The following is a 14,941-nucleotide window of genomic DNA, read 5'->3' as shown; positions in this document are numbered from 1 at the left end:
GAGCCAAATCTTTTTTACGCTCAATTTGATGTTGCCAACACTGAGCCCCTGAGGAGAGCTGCTGATGTGACCTGCACTTGGCCATCAGTGAAGCCCAATTACGCAGGTGTTTCCAGCAAGAGGACAGTCACAAGGCCGTAGGACTAGACGGCACCCCAGGACAGGTACTCAGTGTGCACAGCACAACTGGCTGGTGTGTTTACAGACATTTTTAATCTCTCCCAGTGTAGAGTGCCCTCCTGCTCCAAAACATCCACCATTGTTCCTGCACCTAAAAAGATCAAGATAACATGTCTGAATGACTAGTGTCCTGTCACACTCAGCTCAATAATAAGCAAATGCTTTGAGGGCTGGTCAAGTACTACATCTGCAGCATGCTAGCACCCACACTGGACCCCCTACAATTCGCCTACCAACACAACTGATCAACAGATGACTCAGTAGCCACAGCTCTACCCACCTTCCTTGCACATCTGGAGAAGGATGCTTATGTGAGAATGTTGTTCTTGGACTACAGTTCAGCATTCAACACCATAATTCCCTCCAGGCTTGACAAGAAGCTCAGAGACCTTGGCCTTCACCCTTCCTCGTGCAGCTGGATTCTGGACTTCCTGTCAGATTGCTGGCAGGTGGTAAGAGTGGGCTCACTCACTTCCACCTCTCTGACCGTCAACCCTCAGGGCTGTGTCCTGAAAAAGCACAACAGTACCTCTTTCATCTTAGACGGTTGAGGAAGTATCAAGTGCCCCCAAATCCTAAGAACTTTATACAGGGGCACTATTGAGAGCATCCTGACCGGCTGCATCACTGCCTGGTATGGGAACTGTACTTCCCTCAATCGCAGGACTTTGCAGAGAGTGGTGTGGACAGTCCTGCGCATCTATAGATGTGAACTTTCCGTTATTCAGGGCATTTACAAAGACAGATGTGTAAAAAGGGCCCGAAAGATCATTGGGGACCCACATCACCCCAACCACAAACTCTTCCAGCTGCTACCATCCGGGAAACAGTACCGCAGCATAACAGCCAGGATCAACAGGCTCCGGGACAGCTTCTTCCACCAGGTCAGACTGATTAATTCATGCTGACACTACTGTATTTCTATTTTATATTGACTATCCTGTTGTACATACTATTTATTATAAATTACTATAAATTGAATGTTGCACATTCAGACGGAGACATAACGTACTCATGTATATGTCAAGTCAGTTCAATTCCAAGTACCTGTCTAAGCGCTTCTAAAATTATGCTATTGCATTGGCCTGGAAGACTTGCGGCAGCGCCTTTGACGCCACACCAACCTCTTCATGAGATTGCCCTTCCGTTCCCTTGTAAATCTTCCCCCTCCAGCCCTAAATCTACGCCCTTTCGTTTTAGACTAGAAGTTGAGCTTTGGAACTAGTAGTTTCAGAATCGCCATTTGCGGTTGAAAGGAGGAGAAATCCATTTAAACACGGGGAATATTTGTCGTTCTCTATCCCTCACCTTGTGAAAACTGAGTCACTGGGTTGGTTCATTTATATTCGAGGCAGATTAATTATCACGTTATTGGAGGGACCACGACATCCGAGAATGTCACCTGTCCCGACTCGTCGTTGCGTAAAGGGATTGCGTCATATGTGAGGGGCGGGGCTCGGGTGCGTCACGCTGCGATGGGAACGCCCGGCGCTCGGGAGGGGAGATCCGGCTCTTCCGCGTACGCTAGGCATCGAGGCCGCAGCAGCCCGCCGGCCCCCGGCCCCGCTATCAGGTTGGCGTCATTAGTACCGTTCGCGCAGCGGACGGTCTCGATCGAGGTGCACTTTGGGCAGAGCCCAGGCTCCGGCCGACTCCTTTCTTCCGTAACCCGAATTTTTGCCGCGTAATTTGGACTAGCAAACCGGGGCAAGAGTAACAAGCAGAGAGAGAAGTCAGGGGCCCTAATCCTGCTAATAGTCCAGTAACCTTAGTGTACAGTCAAAATTCCTGTTCCTGGGTACAGTCCAGTGAGCCTTGGGTAGGTTAGAGAGAGAAAAGAGTCGGGGATCTTACTCCTGGCTATGGCTCCATGAGCCCTGCGAGAGAGAGAAGAGTTGGGATCGTACTCCTGCCAATAGCTCAGTGAGCCTTGGCTAAGTAGAGAGAGAGAGGAGAGGCGGGGATCTTATTCCTGGCTATCGCTGTGATCCTTGGCTAAGTTAGAGAGAAGGAGAAGATTCGGGGATCGCACTCCTGCCTAAAGCTCAGTGAGCTTTGGGTGCGATAGAGTTAATGATCAGTCAAATCCAGAGAGAGTGGGTGGAGGCCAGTGTTCCTGGTTACAGACCGGCGACTCCCGGCTGGGGTAGAGAGTGGGTGGAGGCCAGTGTTCCTGGTTACAGACCGGTGGGGTAGAGAGTGGCTGGAGGCCAGTGCTCTCAGGTTACGTGAGGAATGAGAGAGGGCACACGTACCTTGGAAGACCATTCATGAGACAAGAATGGGACACAAGTGTTGACTGGACAGTAGTGAGTGGGATGGGAGTCGTGTGCTTGCAGTTGGAATTTACAGGACTTGCAAACTTGATCTTGCCCTTTACAGGTCTTTGGCAGGATGGAATCTGCTGGGTTTCGGCTGAGTACATGTCTGAATGACATCAGTGAGAACCTGGGCTCTGATGAGCTGAAAGCCATGAAGTTCCTTTGCCAAGATTTGCTGAGCAAGAACCAGCTTGACAAGGCTGACTCCGGGCTCCGTCTATTCCAGTTTCTGCAGGAACGTGGCCTGCTTCAAGTGGAGAACACTTTAATTGTTGCCGAATTGCTGTACCGCACCAAACAGTTCTGGCTATTGAAGAAGATTAATTATGATAAAGAAACGGTCTCCAAACAGTTGATGCATCCAGGAAGGTCCAGGGTCTCATCCTATAGGTGAGTAAAGGCTTGTACAGAGTGGCAAAACTACAGAACCTGTTCTGTCCCTTCCTGATGTTTGTCCTAGGAGACTGGGAAATGCTGGGGCAATGGGTCTATGGGTCTCGTGGTCTGCCGGGTCCCAGTCCAACTGCTGGTTATAAACCAAACAGTAATTGCCATGAAAGGCATTTAATGGTTCAGTACATCTAGAACAATGCTTCCAATCTATTGTAGGGAGGCACTGAAGTAATTTAAAGAGAGATTTGAAATTTTATCTAACCAGTACTGTTCTTAAGAGTATTTTATGTACAGTTTCAAGAAAAAGTTTGTGAACCCTTTACAAATACCTGATTTTCTGCATTCATTACTCATAAAATGTGGTCTGATCTTCAACTAAGTCACAATTATAGACAAACGCAATCTGTCTAAACTAATAACACACAATTTTACTACTGCTCATCATTACTGAGTACACCATTTAAACAATCACAGTCTAGGTTCAAGAAAGTACATGAACCTCTGGGCCAATGCCTTCTCAAAAACTACTTGGAGTCAGGTGTTCCAATCAATGAGATGAGATTAGATTGGAGGTGTGGGTTGTTGAGGTGCCCTGCCCTATAAAAAGAACAAAGGCAGGTTACTGACAGAGCCTGCTCTTCTCAAGGAAGATCTGTTTATGTGCAGCAGGCCTTGATCAAAGCAACTTTCAGAGGACCTTAGAAAAAGAATTGCGGGAGATGCATAAAGCTGGAAAAGGCTACAAAAGCATTTCTAAAGACCTGAGTGTTCATCAGTCCACAGTAAAGGAAATTGGCAACAAATGGACAAAATTCAGTACTGTTGCTACTCTCCCTAGGAGAGGACTCCTGCAAAAGTCACACCAAAAGCACAATGTACAATGCTGAAGGAGGTGAAAAAGACCCAAGGGAAACAGCAAAAGACCTGCAGAAATCTCTAGAACTTGCTAAAGTCTTTGTATAAAAAAATACTGAACAAGAACGGTGTTCATGGAAGAGACACTTTAGAGGAAACAACTGCTGACCAAAAAAACAATGCTGCACGCCTCAAGATTGCAAAAGACCACCTGCATGTTCCACGGCGCTTCTGGGTCTGTGTTCTGTGGACAGATGAGACAGAAGTTGAACTTTTTGGCACACTGCTGTGTTTGGAGGGAAAAGAGCACTGCACACCAACAATAAAGCCTCATCCTGACTGTGAAGCATAGTGGAAGGAGCATCATGGTTTGGGTTGCTTTGCTGCCTCGGGGTCTGGACAGCTTGCAATCATTGAGGGAACAATGAATTCAAAATTGTATCAAGACACTTTTACAGGAGAATGTCCATCATCTGAACCTTAATAGGAGTTGGATGATACAACAAGACAATATTCCAAAACACAAGAGTATACTAACAACAGGAAGGTTTAAGAAAAGAAAATTTGTATTTTGGAATGGCCAAGTTAGAATCCAGACTCTAACCCAAATGAGATGACCTGAAGAGAGTTGTTCATGCAAGGTATCCCAGAAATATTGATGAACTTAAACAGTTTTGAATTGAGGAATGGTCTAAAATTCCTCCTTGCCATTGTGCAAGTCTGATCAGCAGCTGCAGGAAACACTTGGTGGAGGTTATTGCTGCTAAAGGAAGTTCTAGTAGTTATTAAGTACAAGAATTTGCATACTTACTCCAGCCTGGACTCTGAATGTTTAAACAATATGTTAAATGAAGACATGAAAGGTACAATTGTTCGTGTGTTATTAGTTTAGGCAGATTATGTTTGTCTATTATTGTGACTTCAATGAAGTACAGACCATATTTTATGAGTAATTAATGCAGAAAGCCAGGTAATTGCAAAGGAGTCACAATTTTTTCTTGCAACCGTAACAACATCGAGTAAACTTTATTTTCCTTGTACCCATTCTACAAGCCTTTGAATGGGCATTTTGAATACTATAAAAAGCTTTAATTTGTATAATGTTCTTCCTATTCATCAGTAGATCAGTGCTGACCTCTTACTGCTTTGGGAAGGAGATTCTGCTCTACTCTGATTGGTCTATATTTGACAAATATTTCATAATACTTCAAATTGCAGACAGCTTTTGTTTGAGGTATCAGAGGATATTACTAAGAAGGACCTTGAGACTGTAAAACACTTCTTGCATCAATACTTGTCCAAGTCCAAGCTGGAGAGCATCAAGGTGGGTACAATATACTGTAAGTGATGCTGTCCATCACTTGCTAGCCTGTGATTTTTTTTCTAAAACAATGTACTTCATAGCACAAGAAGAGGCCATTTAGCCTGCTGCTTCTCTGCCTGCTCTCTGAGAGCCATTTCCTTCATCTTGTTTCCCCCATTCCCCCCCCCCCCATAATCAGAAATTTTACTCTCCTTATCTTCTTTTCTAGTCCTGAAGAAGGGTTTTGGCCAGAAACATTGACTGTTTAATCATTTTCATTGATGCTACCTCTCCTACTGAGCTCTTGCAGCATTCTGTGTGTGTTGCTTTGGATTTCCAGCATCTAAGACTCTTGTGTTGTAATGTACGGAGAGTATTTGATTGCTCTGGGCCTGTACACATTGGCGTTTAGGAGAACGGGGGGGGAATATCATTGAATACTGAAACATCTGGATGGAGAGGATGTTTCCTACTGTGGGAGAGTCTAGAACCAGAAGGCACAGTGTTAGAATAGAACAACATCCCTTTAGTACAAAGATGAGGAGGAATTTCTTTAGCTGGAGAGTGGTGAATCTGTGGAATTCATTGCCACAGATAACTGTGGAGGCCAATTCATTGTTTATATTTAAAGTGGAGGTTGATAATTTCTTGATCAGTAAGAACATCAAAGGTTACGGGGAGAGGCAGGAGACTGAGGTTGAGAGAGATAATAATTCAGCCATGATGAAATGGCAGAACAGTCTTGATGGACTGAATGGCCTAATTGTACTCTTATGTCTTAATGCCATTCCAGGGTTGGTGGTGGAGGCAGATACCTTAGAGGCATCTAAGAAACTCTTGGATAGGCACACGGATGATAGAAAGGTGGAAGTCTATGTAGGAGGGAAGTGTTGGATTGATCGTAGAGTAGATTAAAAGTTGGGTACAGATTTATGACTTAAGGGCTTGTGCTGTGTGAATGCTCGATGTCCTATCCTTCCTAGTACAGGTATGGATTCTGCTGCTTGAAGTTGCTCCTCTTTCCTCTCGACCTCCTATTTTCTTTCCCCAGAATCCAGCAATGGATTAAACTTTCAGTCATACTCTACTAGCTCCAGTTGTCTCCAGTGTTCATTTTCCTTCAGTTTCTGAAGTGTCTTGTCACGGTACAGATGAAATTTGTTGCCTTTGTCATCCTAAATTTACATTTTAAATCCACTCTGTGCGTTACTCTGTACAGCAAGAACAGTTTGTATGTCTGTTTACGTGGTAAGTCATCCCTCGGATTTCACAAGAGCACAAATAACTCTTCACTTCTTTCTCCTCAGTTACTTTCAGTATTATCTGACTCGTTTAATTACAGCAAATTGCCACCCTCTTTCAATGAGGCATCTATTATTCTTCTATTAAAAAAGGGCAAAGACCCAACAGAGTGTTCCCCGTATAGGCCGATTTCTTTGCTCAATGTTGATGTAAAGATCTTAGCTAAAGTTTTGGCTCATAGATTAGAAACTGTTATTCCCTCCATTATCTCTGATGACCAATCAGGTTTTATTAAAAACCGTCTCCCTTTTTTTTAACATTCGGCGTTTATTAAATATCTTATACTCACCTCCAACTGGGATTCCTGAATGTGTTATTTCCCTCGATGCGGAGAAAGCATTTGATTGTATAGAGTGGAACTACCTTTTTGCAGTCTTAGAAAAATTTGACCTCGGTCAAAGTTTCATCTCTTGGATCAAATTGCTGTACCTGTGTCCTACTGCTTCTGTTTTAAATAATTTTCAGAAATCCCAGGTATTTAATCTCAAACGTGGCACCCGTCAGGGATGCCCCTTAAGTCCCTTTCTCTTTGATTTGGCTATAGAACCTTTGGCGATAGCATTTCGAAATTGTCCTGAATTGACCGGGATTTGGAGAGGGGGTGTTGAGCTTAAAGTTTCTCTTTATGCTGATGACTTATTACTCTTTCTCTCAAATCCGTCTACATCCTTACCTCCAATGTTTTCACTTCTTGACCAGTTTAGCCAGATCTCTGGCTATAAACTTAATTTACATAAGAGTGAACTTTTCCCAATTAATAAAGAAGCACAAGAATTAACATTTTGTGATCTCCCTTTTAAAGTAGTCCATAATCAATTTACTTATCTTGGAATTACAGTCACAAGGAAGTTTAAAGATCTCTAACTTTCGTTTATATTATTAGGCAGCTAATATACGTTGTGCTACCTTTTGGTCTTTCTTCCATGGCCAACCCGAGTGCCCTAATTGGGTGGCAATGGAGTTGAGTTCCATTAAAGAATTATCTATCTCTGCACTCCCTAGTAGTCTGTCCAGATTAATAGCTAATCCTCTTGTTAGACACACTTTGCGTATATGGGCTCAGTTTAGGAAATGCTATGGTTTCCATGGTTTTTCCGTTTCCAGCCCTGTCGTACATAATCACCTTTTTTTACCTACTACGTACGATTCAACATTCCATGTTTGATATAGGAAGGGCATTAGACATTTTGAAGATCTTTTCAATGATAATCGCTTCGCTTCTTTTCAGCAGTCTCTTTTAAGTTCAATCTGCCCAATGCTCATTTTTTTAGATATCTCCAAATTAGACACTTTATTGCTCCTTTAATTCCTAACTTCCCTGAAATGCCTGCGAAAAATGCTATGGACTTATTTCTTTCCATTAATCCACTAGGTAAAGGTTTAATATCAATTATTCGAGATAAATTAGTAGCCTTACGACAGGCCCCTGTGGATAAAATTAAAATGGCATGGGAGCAGGATTTAAATACCTCCTTATCTGATGAGAGCTGGGACTCGATTCTCAAATCGGTTAACTCAACCTCTCTTTGTGCTCGACATTGCCTTTTACAGTTTAAGATTGTTCATAGAGCCTATATGTCTAAATCTAAACTATCTCGATTCTACCCTGACATTAGTCCGCTCTGTGATAAATGCAAGAGGGGCGAGTCCTCTCTCATTCATATGTACTGGTTCTGTCCTAGCTTGGAAAAATTTTGGAAAGATGTCTTCACAACGTTATCGTATATTCTGAATCAGCACCTAGAACCAAACCCCTTAATTGCTCTGTTCGGTTTCTGGGGCGAGACAGATTTACGTCTGAGTCCGACCAAATGCCGAATATTATCCTTTGCCTCTCTCCTGGCTAGACGCTTGATCCTCCTCAGATGGAGAGATGTTGCCCCGCCCATCATGCTCAATGGCTTAACGACATTATGGCCTGCTTGGACATTCATTTTTCAGTTCTTAATTCAGACCTGAAGTTCCATAAGATCTGGGGACCTTTTATCGAGTACTATCATAACCTTCCTCTTGACTAGGGTTTTTTTCTTTTCGGTCCCTTGCTTTCGGCTCCCTTTTTTTTCTGGTAGTAGGCATTACTATCCTCTGTTGCTAAGTGTATTCACAGTCTGGGAGTTTGTTTGTCCTGATTTATATTCTCTATATTGTGTTGTGGTTGGTCTGGAGTTTTTTTTTGTGTTGTGGGGCTTGGGGAGGATACTAAGTTTACTTGTCTTCAATTTAGGTGCTTTTTTTAAAAATTCTCTTTCTTTGTATCATATTGTCATTGTATGCTTAATTTTGCACTGTATTAATGTTCCTCATTGTGATTTGGGGTTTTTTAATTTGTAAAATGTATAAAAAAACTAATAAAAAGAGCACAAATAAACAGATCAGACTCTGAGTTAAAAAAGGAGATATTTAGGAAGCTCAAAAGAGGCAATTCATAATCAGTTTCTTAAAGGAGGAAGAAAAGGCAGAGAACATTTGTTGGGGTGGCTGGGGAAGTACCAGAGCTCAGAGCCACCAAATCAGTGCCCACTGGACAGGCCAGTGAACCTTGCATCAATGGAGGGGATGTTACTGGATTGGAATCTTTCCTCTTTCCTCTCGACCTCCTGTTTAAGTTATATTTGCTTTTCGAACGACAAGGACTGATTCAGGACAGTCAGTATGCATCGTGCTTGGGTGATGGTGTTTCACAAATTTGTGTTTTTTGAAGGAGGAGCAAGAGGAGGGCAGGGTAGTAGATGTTATCTACATGGATTTTAGCTAGGCCTCGACAAGGTCTTGCATGGCAGGTCCAGAAGGTGAGATGTAGGATCTAGGGTAAGATAGTAAACTAGCTACAAAATTACATTGGTGATAGGAGGTAGAGTGTTGATTTTCAGATTAGAGACTTGTGACCAGTGGTGTACTGACCATATTCAATATAGAGACATTGTACCGAGAGAAGTCAGCAAACTTTTCATCTGATTAACCCTTGCCTCACTGATTGTTGTGTAAAGTTGGGGCTTCTTTCACAGACCATGTTGGATGCCCTCGTTGAAATGGAGAAGGAAGGACTGCTGGAAGACTGCAACACAACGATGCTGGAGGACATCTGCAAACAGCTTGGAGACCACTTGGTGGAAAAGTTTGAATGTTACCAAAGAGAAGGTAACGACCATCCACTTCAACCCCATTCTTACCAGGGAAAATCAGAAGGAATAGTTGATGAGAGGGTCTTGGAGAATTGTAATACAAATGACAACATCCTGATTTACTGCTGTTTCATTAAGCTGCTTTTATAACCATTAATAGATAATTTCAATGAACCCACTCAGGGTGTTGGATTTGAGAGCCTCTCCTTCTAATTCATGCCCAGAATTGAAAATCACTGGGGACTTCAAATGCTGGCCATTCCTGGCATAGCAGGGGACCCCAAAGAAATGGATAGTGGGCAAAGTCAATGCAGTTGGACAATTAGCGAGCAGATAGTAGGGCCTGGGAGGCTGCGGAAGGCAACAGAAGCAGGCCCTGTGGGGCTGCAGGTGTTATGTGCACCCGGGCAGTGAGGAGCTGGTGAAAGCTCGTGAGTAAACAGCTGATGTGTAGAGTGGGCAGTGGGCAGCCGGCATTGTGTGGGGAACGGCAGTCAATGGGTTCTGCCCAATGACGAGTGCAGCAAGCCAGGCGACGTGCGAGGTGGCGGGCAGCGAACAGTGAAGTGGGTGGTAGCATCAGGCACTGGGTGCTAGATGCCAGGTCGCCAACTGATTCTTCATGTGAAACGGACTGGAGATCCCGTCAACATCAGGCACCCTGTCCCAGTATGTTCATCCCCACCCTGGGTTTTGGGCTGTCTCTCCTGTACTTGCATGGCTTCCAGTTTAGAAATGTGGCTGCTGACCTGAACCAGCGCCTGCCATGTCTCCCGTACCCCCACCCCCCAAACTGCAGCTGGGCTGCTTACGACAAAACCCCAACACACTGTTGTTCGTTTGTTCCTCTGTTAATTTAGGAAGGGGGCAGGATGAGGAATTGTTGACTCCAGTTCCTGAGAGCAACCTCCCTGGGCCTCCAGAAGCACACGATGCACGTGAAGCCACGTCACCACCGGGGATGCAGCTTGCCGTAAGTACCCAGTTGTGTGTCCTCGAGTATGTTCTTGTGCATTGCACCTTGCCGTAGGAGCTGAATGTGGCCAATGAGACTGTGGATTGCCCCTTTTCTTGGTCTGTTGTTGAGGATTAACAGCTGAAAAGGGGTCCAAACTTCAATATTCCTATGTGCTTGGAAGTGCTTCCTAAATTTCCTCCTGAAGCCTTGGTTCCAAATTTTTGAACTGGATTCCCCAACGGGCAGAGCCAGGGTACAGTCAAAGAAAAAAAATATTTTCCATTGCATCTTAAGAAATGCACTTTACTCAAAATGCACCTTCCACATTTCAGGGAATATAAACCTGGTTTGTGTAAACACTTCTGGCAGTTTATCATTCTAGTAAATCATTAGCACATTGATCAAAGACTGGTTTACCCTTTGAGTTCTAGAACTACAGCCAGAACTCTAGTTGTGGTCTTGCTATATCTGGAGCATACTTTGCACTTTACACTTTGTGCCCCTGTGATTTAAAGGACAGTTTTCCCCTTCTAATTATTTTCTGTATCCCTATTTGTATTTCAACAAATTAGTCTCTTTTGACCATTGCTGTGCTTAGCACCACTTAGAATGTATTGTGTTCTATCATCTTAAGTCCAAATTGGATGAACTGACAAATGCCATTATTTTACTGATTTGATGCTTCAATCTATTTATATTATGGAGCCACTAGTGTTTGCACACAGAGAATCTCGGTCTCACTGGTCTTTGAATAGTGACAGTTGGAACCTTGCTACAAAATCTCAAGGGATTTGTCACATGCTGTCAATTAGAGAAGCTACCTACTTTCCCTGTTAAACTTAGCACAGGAACAGGCAGTTTGGCCCACAGTTTTGTGCTGAACTAAGATATTGATGCCTAATTAAATTAATCACTACTGCTGCACATGGTCCATATCCCTCCACTCTTTGCATATTTACTGTCTAAGTGCTTCCTGAACACTATTTAGCTCCACTATCATCGCTGGCAGCACCTTCCAGACACCCGGCACTCTCTGTAAAAAACAAAACTTGCTTTGCACATCTCCTTTAAACTTTTCCCCTCTCATCTTAAATGCGTGTACTCTAGCACTACATGTTTCGACCCTGGGGAAAAGTACTGTCTGTGTACTCTTTTATTGCCTCTCATGATTCTATAATCTCCCCTCAGCCTCTTGGTCTAGAATAAACAACCCAAGTTTGCTAAATCTCTCCTTATAGCCACAACCCTCTAATTCAGGCTGCATCCTGGTAAAACTTATCCTGCATCTTCTCCAAAGCCTTAACTTTCCTTCCTATAATGGGGTAATCAGAAATGAAAGCAATATACTCCGGATGCAACCTAACCAGGGTTTGAATTACAGGCAAGTTCAAGTTCAGTTTATCGTCATTCACACGTATACTGCCAAACGAAACAATGTTCCTCACGACCAAACACGTCATACTATTTTGGGTCTGTCTCCTACTGTTCTCAATTTCCTAATCTGTCAATAAGTCGTCTTCAAATTGATGCACTTTAACCACAGTTACCATAACTTTATGAAGAATTGTACTGAATCCTTTCTGAAGGTAATGAAGTTGAAATCTGGGCAGCCAAGTGCTCTGAACAAGACTCTGTGCACATAGTGGTCCTAGTCCCTTTCTCCTTCACCCGTCATTTCATCCAGTTTGATTTCAGTTTGTATTTTGGATCTGACATTAATCCCAGTAGCATTAAATACCAATCCTGTCTTTCTCTTCATTGCAGGATCTGACTGAACCTTCCTTGCCAATGGAATGCCAGAATTCATTTTCAGAATCTCCCGGTATGTAAACTTAAATTTCCAGGGTTCATTTAATAGCTCGGAGGATTTTGTCTGTTCACCACTTGGATCGAATCAGTGTGTATCCAGCCTGATGAAAGTAATATTAGAATATAGTAGTGGCAGGTACAGGTACATTGTGTATTAGTGCGGTTCGGTATTCGTGAAGGCTGTCATCTTCATTAGACTGGTGACTGCCGGTTTGACTATATCACACTGAGGTATGTAACTGATGAGGTCAAGTTTACTCCAGTACAATATGGGTTATGGACTCACTACCTAACACAGGCCTATAGGGAGCAATAAATACAGCCCAGCCTACTAAAGAGTGAATGCAGCCCAGTCAATCACAGGAAAAACCTTCCCCACCACTGAGCACACAAGATCATAAAATATAGGAGCAGAATTAGGCTGTTTGGCCCATTTAGTCTCCTCTGCCTTTTCATCATGGCTGATGCATTTTCCTTTTCAAGCCCATTCTCCCACCTTCTCCCCAAACCCTTTCATGCCCTGACTAAACAAGAACCTATCAACTTCTGTCTGAAATATACCCAATGACCTGCCTTCCACAGCCAATTGGGGCAACAAATTGCACAGATTCACCTCGCTCTGGTTAAAGAAATTTCTCCTCATCTCCATTCTAAGTGGATGTTCCTTAACTCTGAGGCTGTGCCATGTGGGCCTTTCAACATTCAATAAGCTTCAATGAGATTCCCCCCCCCCCTCATTTTTCTAAATTCCAGCAAATACAGGTCCAGAGCCATTAAGCTCTACTCATATAATAACTATTTTATTCCTGGAATCATCCTCATGAACCTCCTCGAACCCCTCGTCAATGTCAGCACATAATTTCTTGGATAAGGGGCCCACAACTGCTCACAATACTCTAACTGAGGCTTCACCAGTGCCTTATAATTTAAATATTACATACTTGCTTTCAGATTCTAATCCTTTCAAAATGAATGCTAACATTGTACTTGCCTTCCTCATCACCAACTCAACCTGCAAGTTAACCTTCAGGGAATCCTGCACCAGCACTCCCAAGTCCCTTTGCACCTCAGGTTTTTGAATTTTAGAATTTAGAATATAGTCTTATGTTTCTGTTCCTGCTACCAAAATGTGTGACCGTACGTTTCCCAACACGGTACTGCATCCACCACTTTTTTGCCCATTCTCCTAATCAGTTTAAAATTTTCTGCAGCTTCCTGATTCCACAACACTCTCTGCCCTTCCACCTATCTTTGTATTGTTTACAAACTTGGCCACAAAACCATCAATTCCATCATCTAAATCATTGACATACAATTTCACATAAAAAGAAGCAGTCCCAACACTGACCCCTCCAGAACACCACTCGTCACCCTGAATAGACCCCCTTATTCACACTTTCCCTGCTGCCAGTCAGCTGAGCCTCTATCCATGCTAGTACCTTTCCAGTATTTTGCTAAGCAGCCTCATGTGTGGCACTTGGTCAAAGGCTTTCTGCTAATACAAGTACACAACATTAACCGATTCTCCTTTCTCGATTCTGCTTGTTATTTCCTTAAGAAATTCCAACATATTTGTCAGGAAAGATTCTCCCTTGAGGAAACAATACTGACTATGGCCTACTTTATCATCCCTGGGACCATCCTTAACAATGCACTCCAACATCTTCCCAACCACTGAGGTCAGGCTAACAAGCCTATAATTTCCATAATTCTGCTTCCCTCCTTTTTTGAAGAGTGGAGTGATATTTGCAATTTTCCCCTTCTCCAGAACCACACCAAAATCTGGTGATTCTTGAAAGATCTTTATTAATACCTCCACAATCTCTTCAGCCATCTCTTTCAGAACCTGGGGTGTACACCATGAGGTCCAGGTGACTTCAGAGCTTTCAGCTTCCCAAGCACTTTCCCTAATAATAGCAACTGCAATCACTTCTGCCCCTGATACTCTCGAACTTCCAGTGTTTTGCTAGTGTCTGCCACAGTGAAGACCAATGGAAAATACTTATTCTGCTCGTCTGCCATTTCCTTGTCCCCCATTATTACCTCTCCAGTGTCATTTCCCAGCATCTGATATCTACTCTCACCTCTTTGTTTATCTGAAAAAAAACTTGGTATCTTCTTTGATATTATTGGCAAGCTTGCCTTCATATTTCATCATTTCCAACTAATAGATTAACTTCTGGATTTGAGGGGATTCTGCGATCAGACGCTTTCCAAATAAACTGTTCCCTTCACAATCCCTGATCCACTCCTTGTCCCACTATCCATGGACACGAACGGTCTTTCCAGATGAAGCAGCAACTCATTCATTCTTTTGTTCACCTGTACTGCACTCTGTGCCCACAGTGTGGTCTCCTCTACACTGGAGAAACCTCAGGCAGTCTTCAGGTTCATGTTGTGGAGTGCCTGTATTCATCTGTGCGACAACCTCCAGTTTCCATAAGCCTGTCTGTGTAATTCTCTGTCCCAGTACCACTTTAGATCTCGGCCTGCAGCCACCATCAGCTCAAGCAACAGCATCTCATCTTTCAACTTGGGATTTTAAATTTAATTATTGATTCAGGGAAAGTTATCGTATCGGTACCTTTCCGTTTCAAATTCTTTCTCTTGTTTTAAGCTGCAGGTTCTTAATATACCTTCACAGCTTTGGTCTATATTTGGCCATGCATATTCATTGTCCTCTTTGTCTCCTGAATCA

General features: G+C 43.2%; 1 protein-coding gene across 5 annotated transcripts in view; it reads left to right on the top strand.

Annotated features, from left to right (window-relative positions):
- The window catches only part of LOC132392800 (caspase-8-like), a 58,857-nt gene that overhangs the window by 39,963 nt on the left and 3,953 nt on the right, over positions 1 to 14,941 (top strand). Inside the window, exons 1-6 of one of the 5 annotated variants that reach the window (XM_059967183.1) lie at positions 681 to 1,064; positions 2,563 to 2,891; positions 4,968 to 5,073; positions 9,360 to 9,492; positions 10,337 to 10,449; positions 12,199 to 12,256. In XM_059967183.1, the coding sequence (XP_059823166.1) occupies positions 2,575 to 2,891; positions 4,968 to 5,073; positions 9,360 to 9,492; positions 10,337 to 10,449; positions 12,199 to 12,256 (727 nt within the window). In that variant the 5' untranslated portion in view covers positions 681 to 1,064; positions 2,563 to 2,574. Of the gene's footprint in view, positions 1 to 680; positions 1,065 to 1,508; positions 1,800 to 2,562; positions 2,892 to 4,967; positions 5,074 to 9,359; positions 9,493 to 10,336; positions 10,450 to 12,198; positions 12,257 to 14,941 lie in introns of those variants that run through there. The other 4 variants (XM_059967180.1, XM_059967181.1, XM_059967182.1 and 1 more) reach the window with 4 other exon arrangements.

This window comes from Hypanus sabinus, chromosome 4, assembly GCF_030144855.1.
Source record: "Hypanus sabinus isolate sHypSab1 chromosome 4, sHypSab1.hap1, whole genome shotgun sequence".
In the NCBI taxonomy this organism is placed as follows: Eukaryota; Metazoa; Chordata; class Chondrichthyes; order Myliobatiformes; family Dasyatidae; genus Hypanus; species Hypanus sabinus.
Note: the sequence above shows the minus strand (reverse complement) of the source record. Positions and strands in the feature narration are given on the sequence as shown.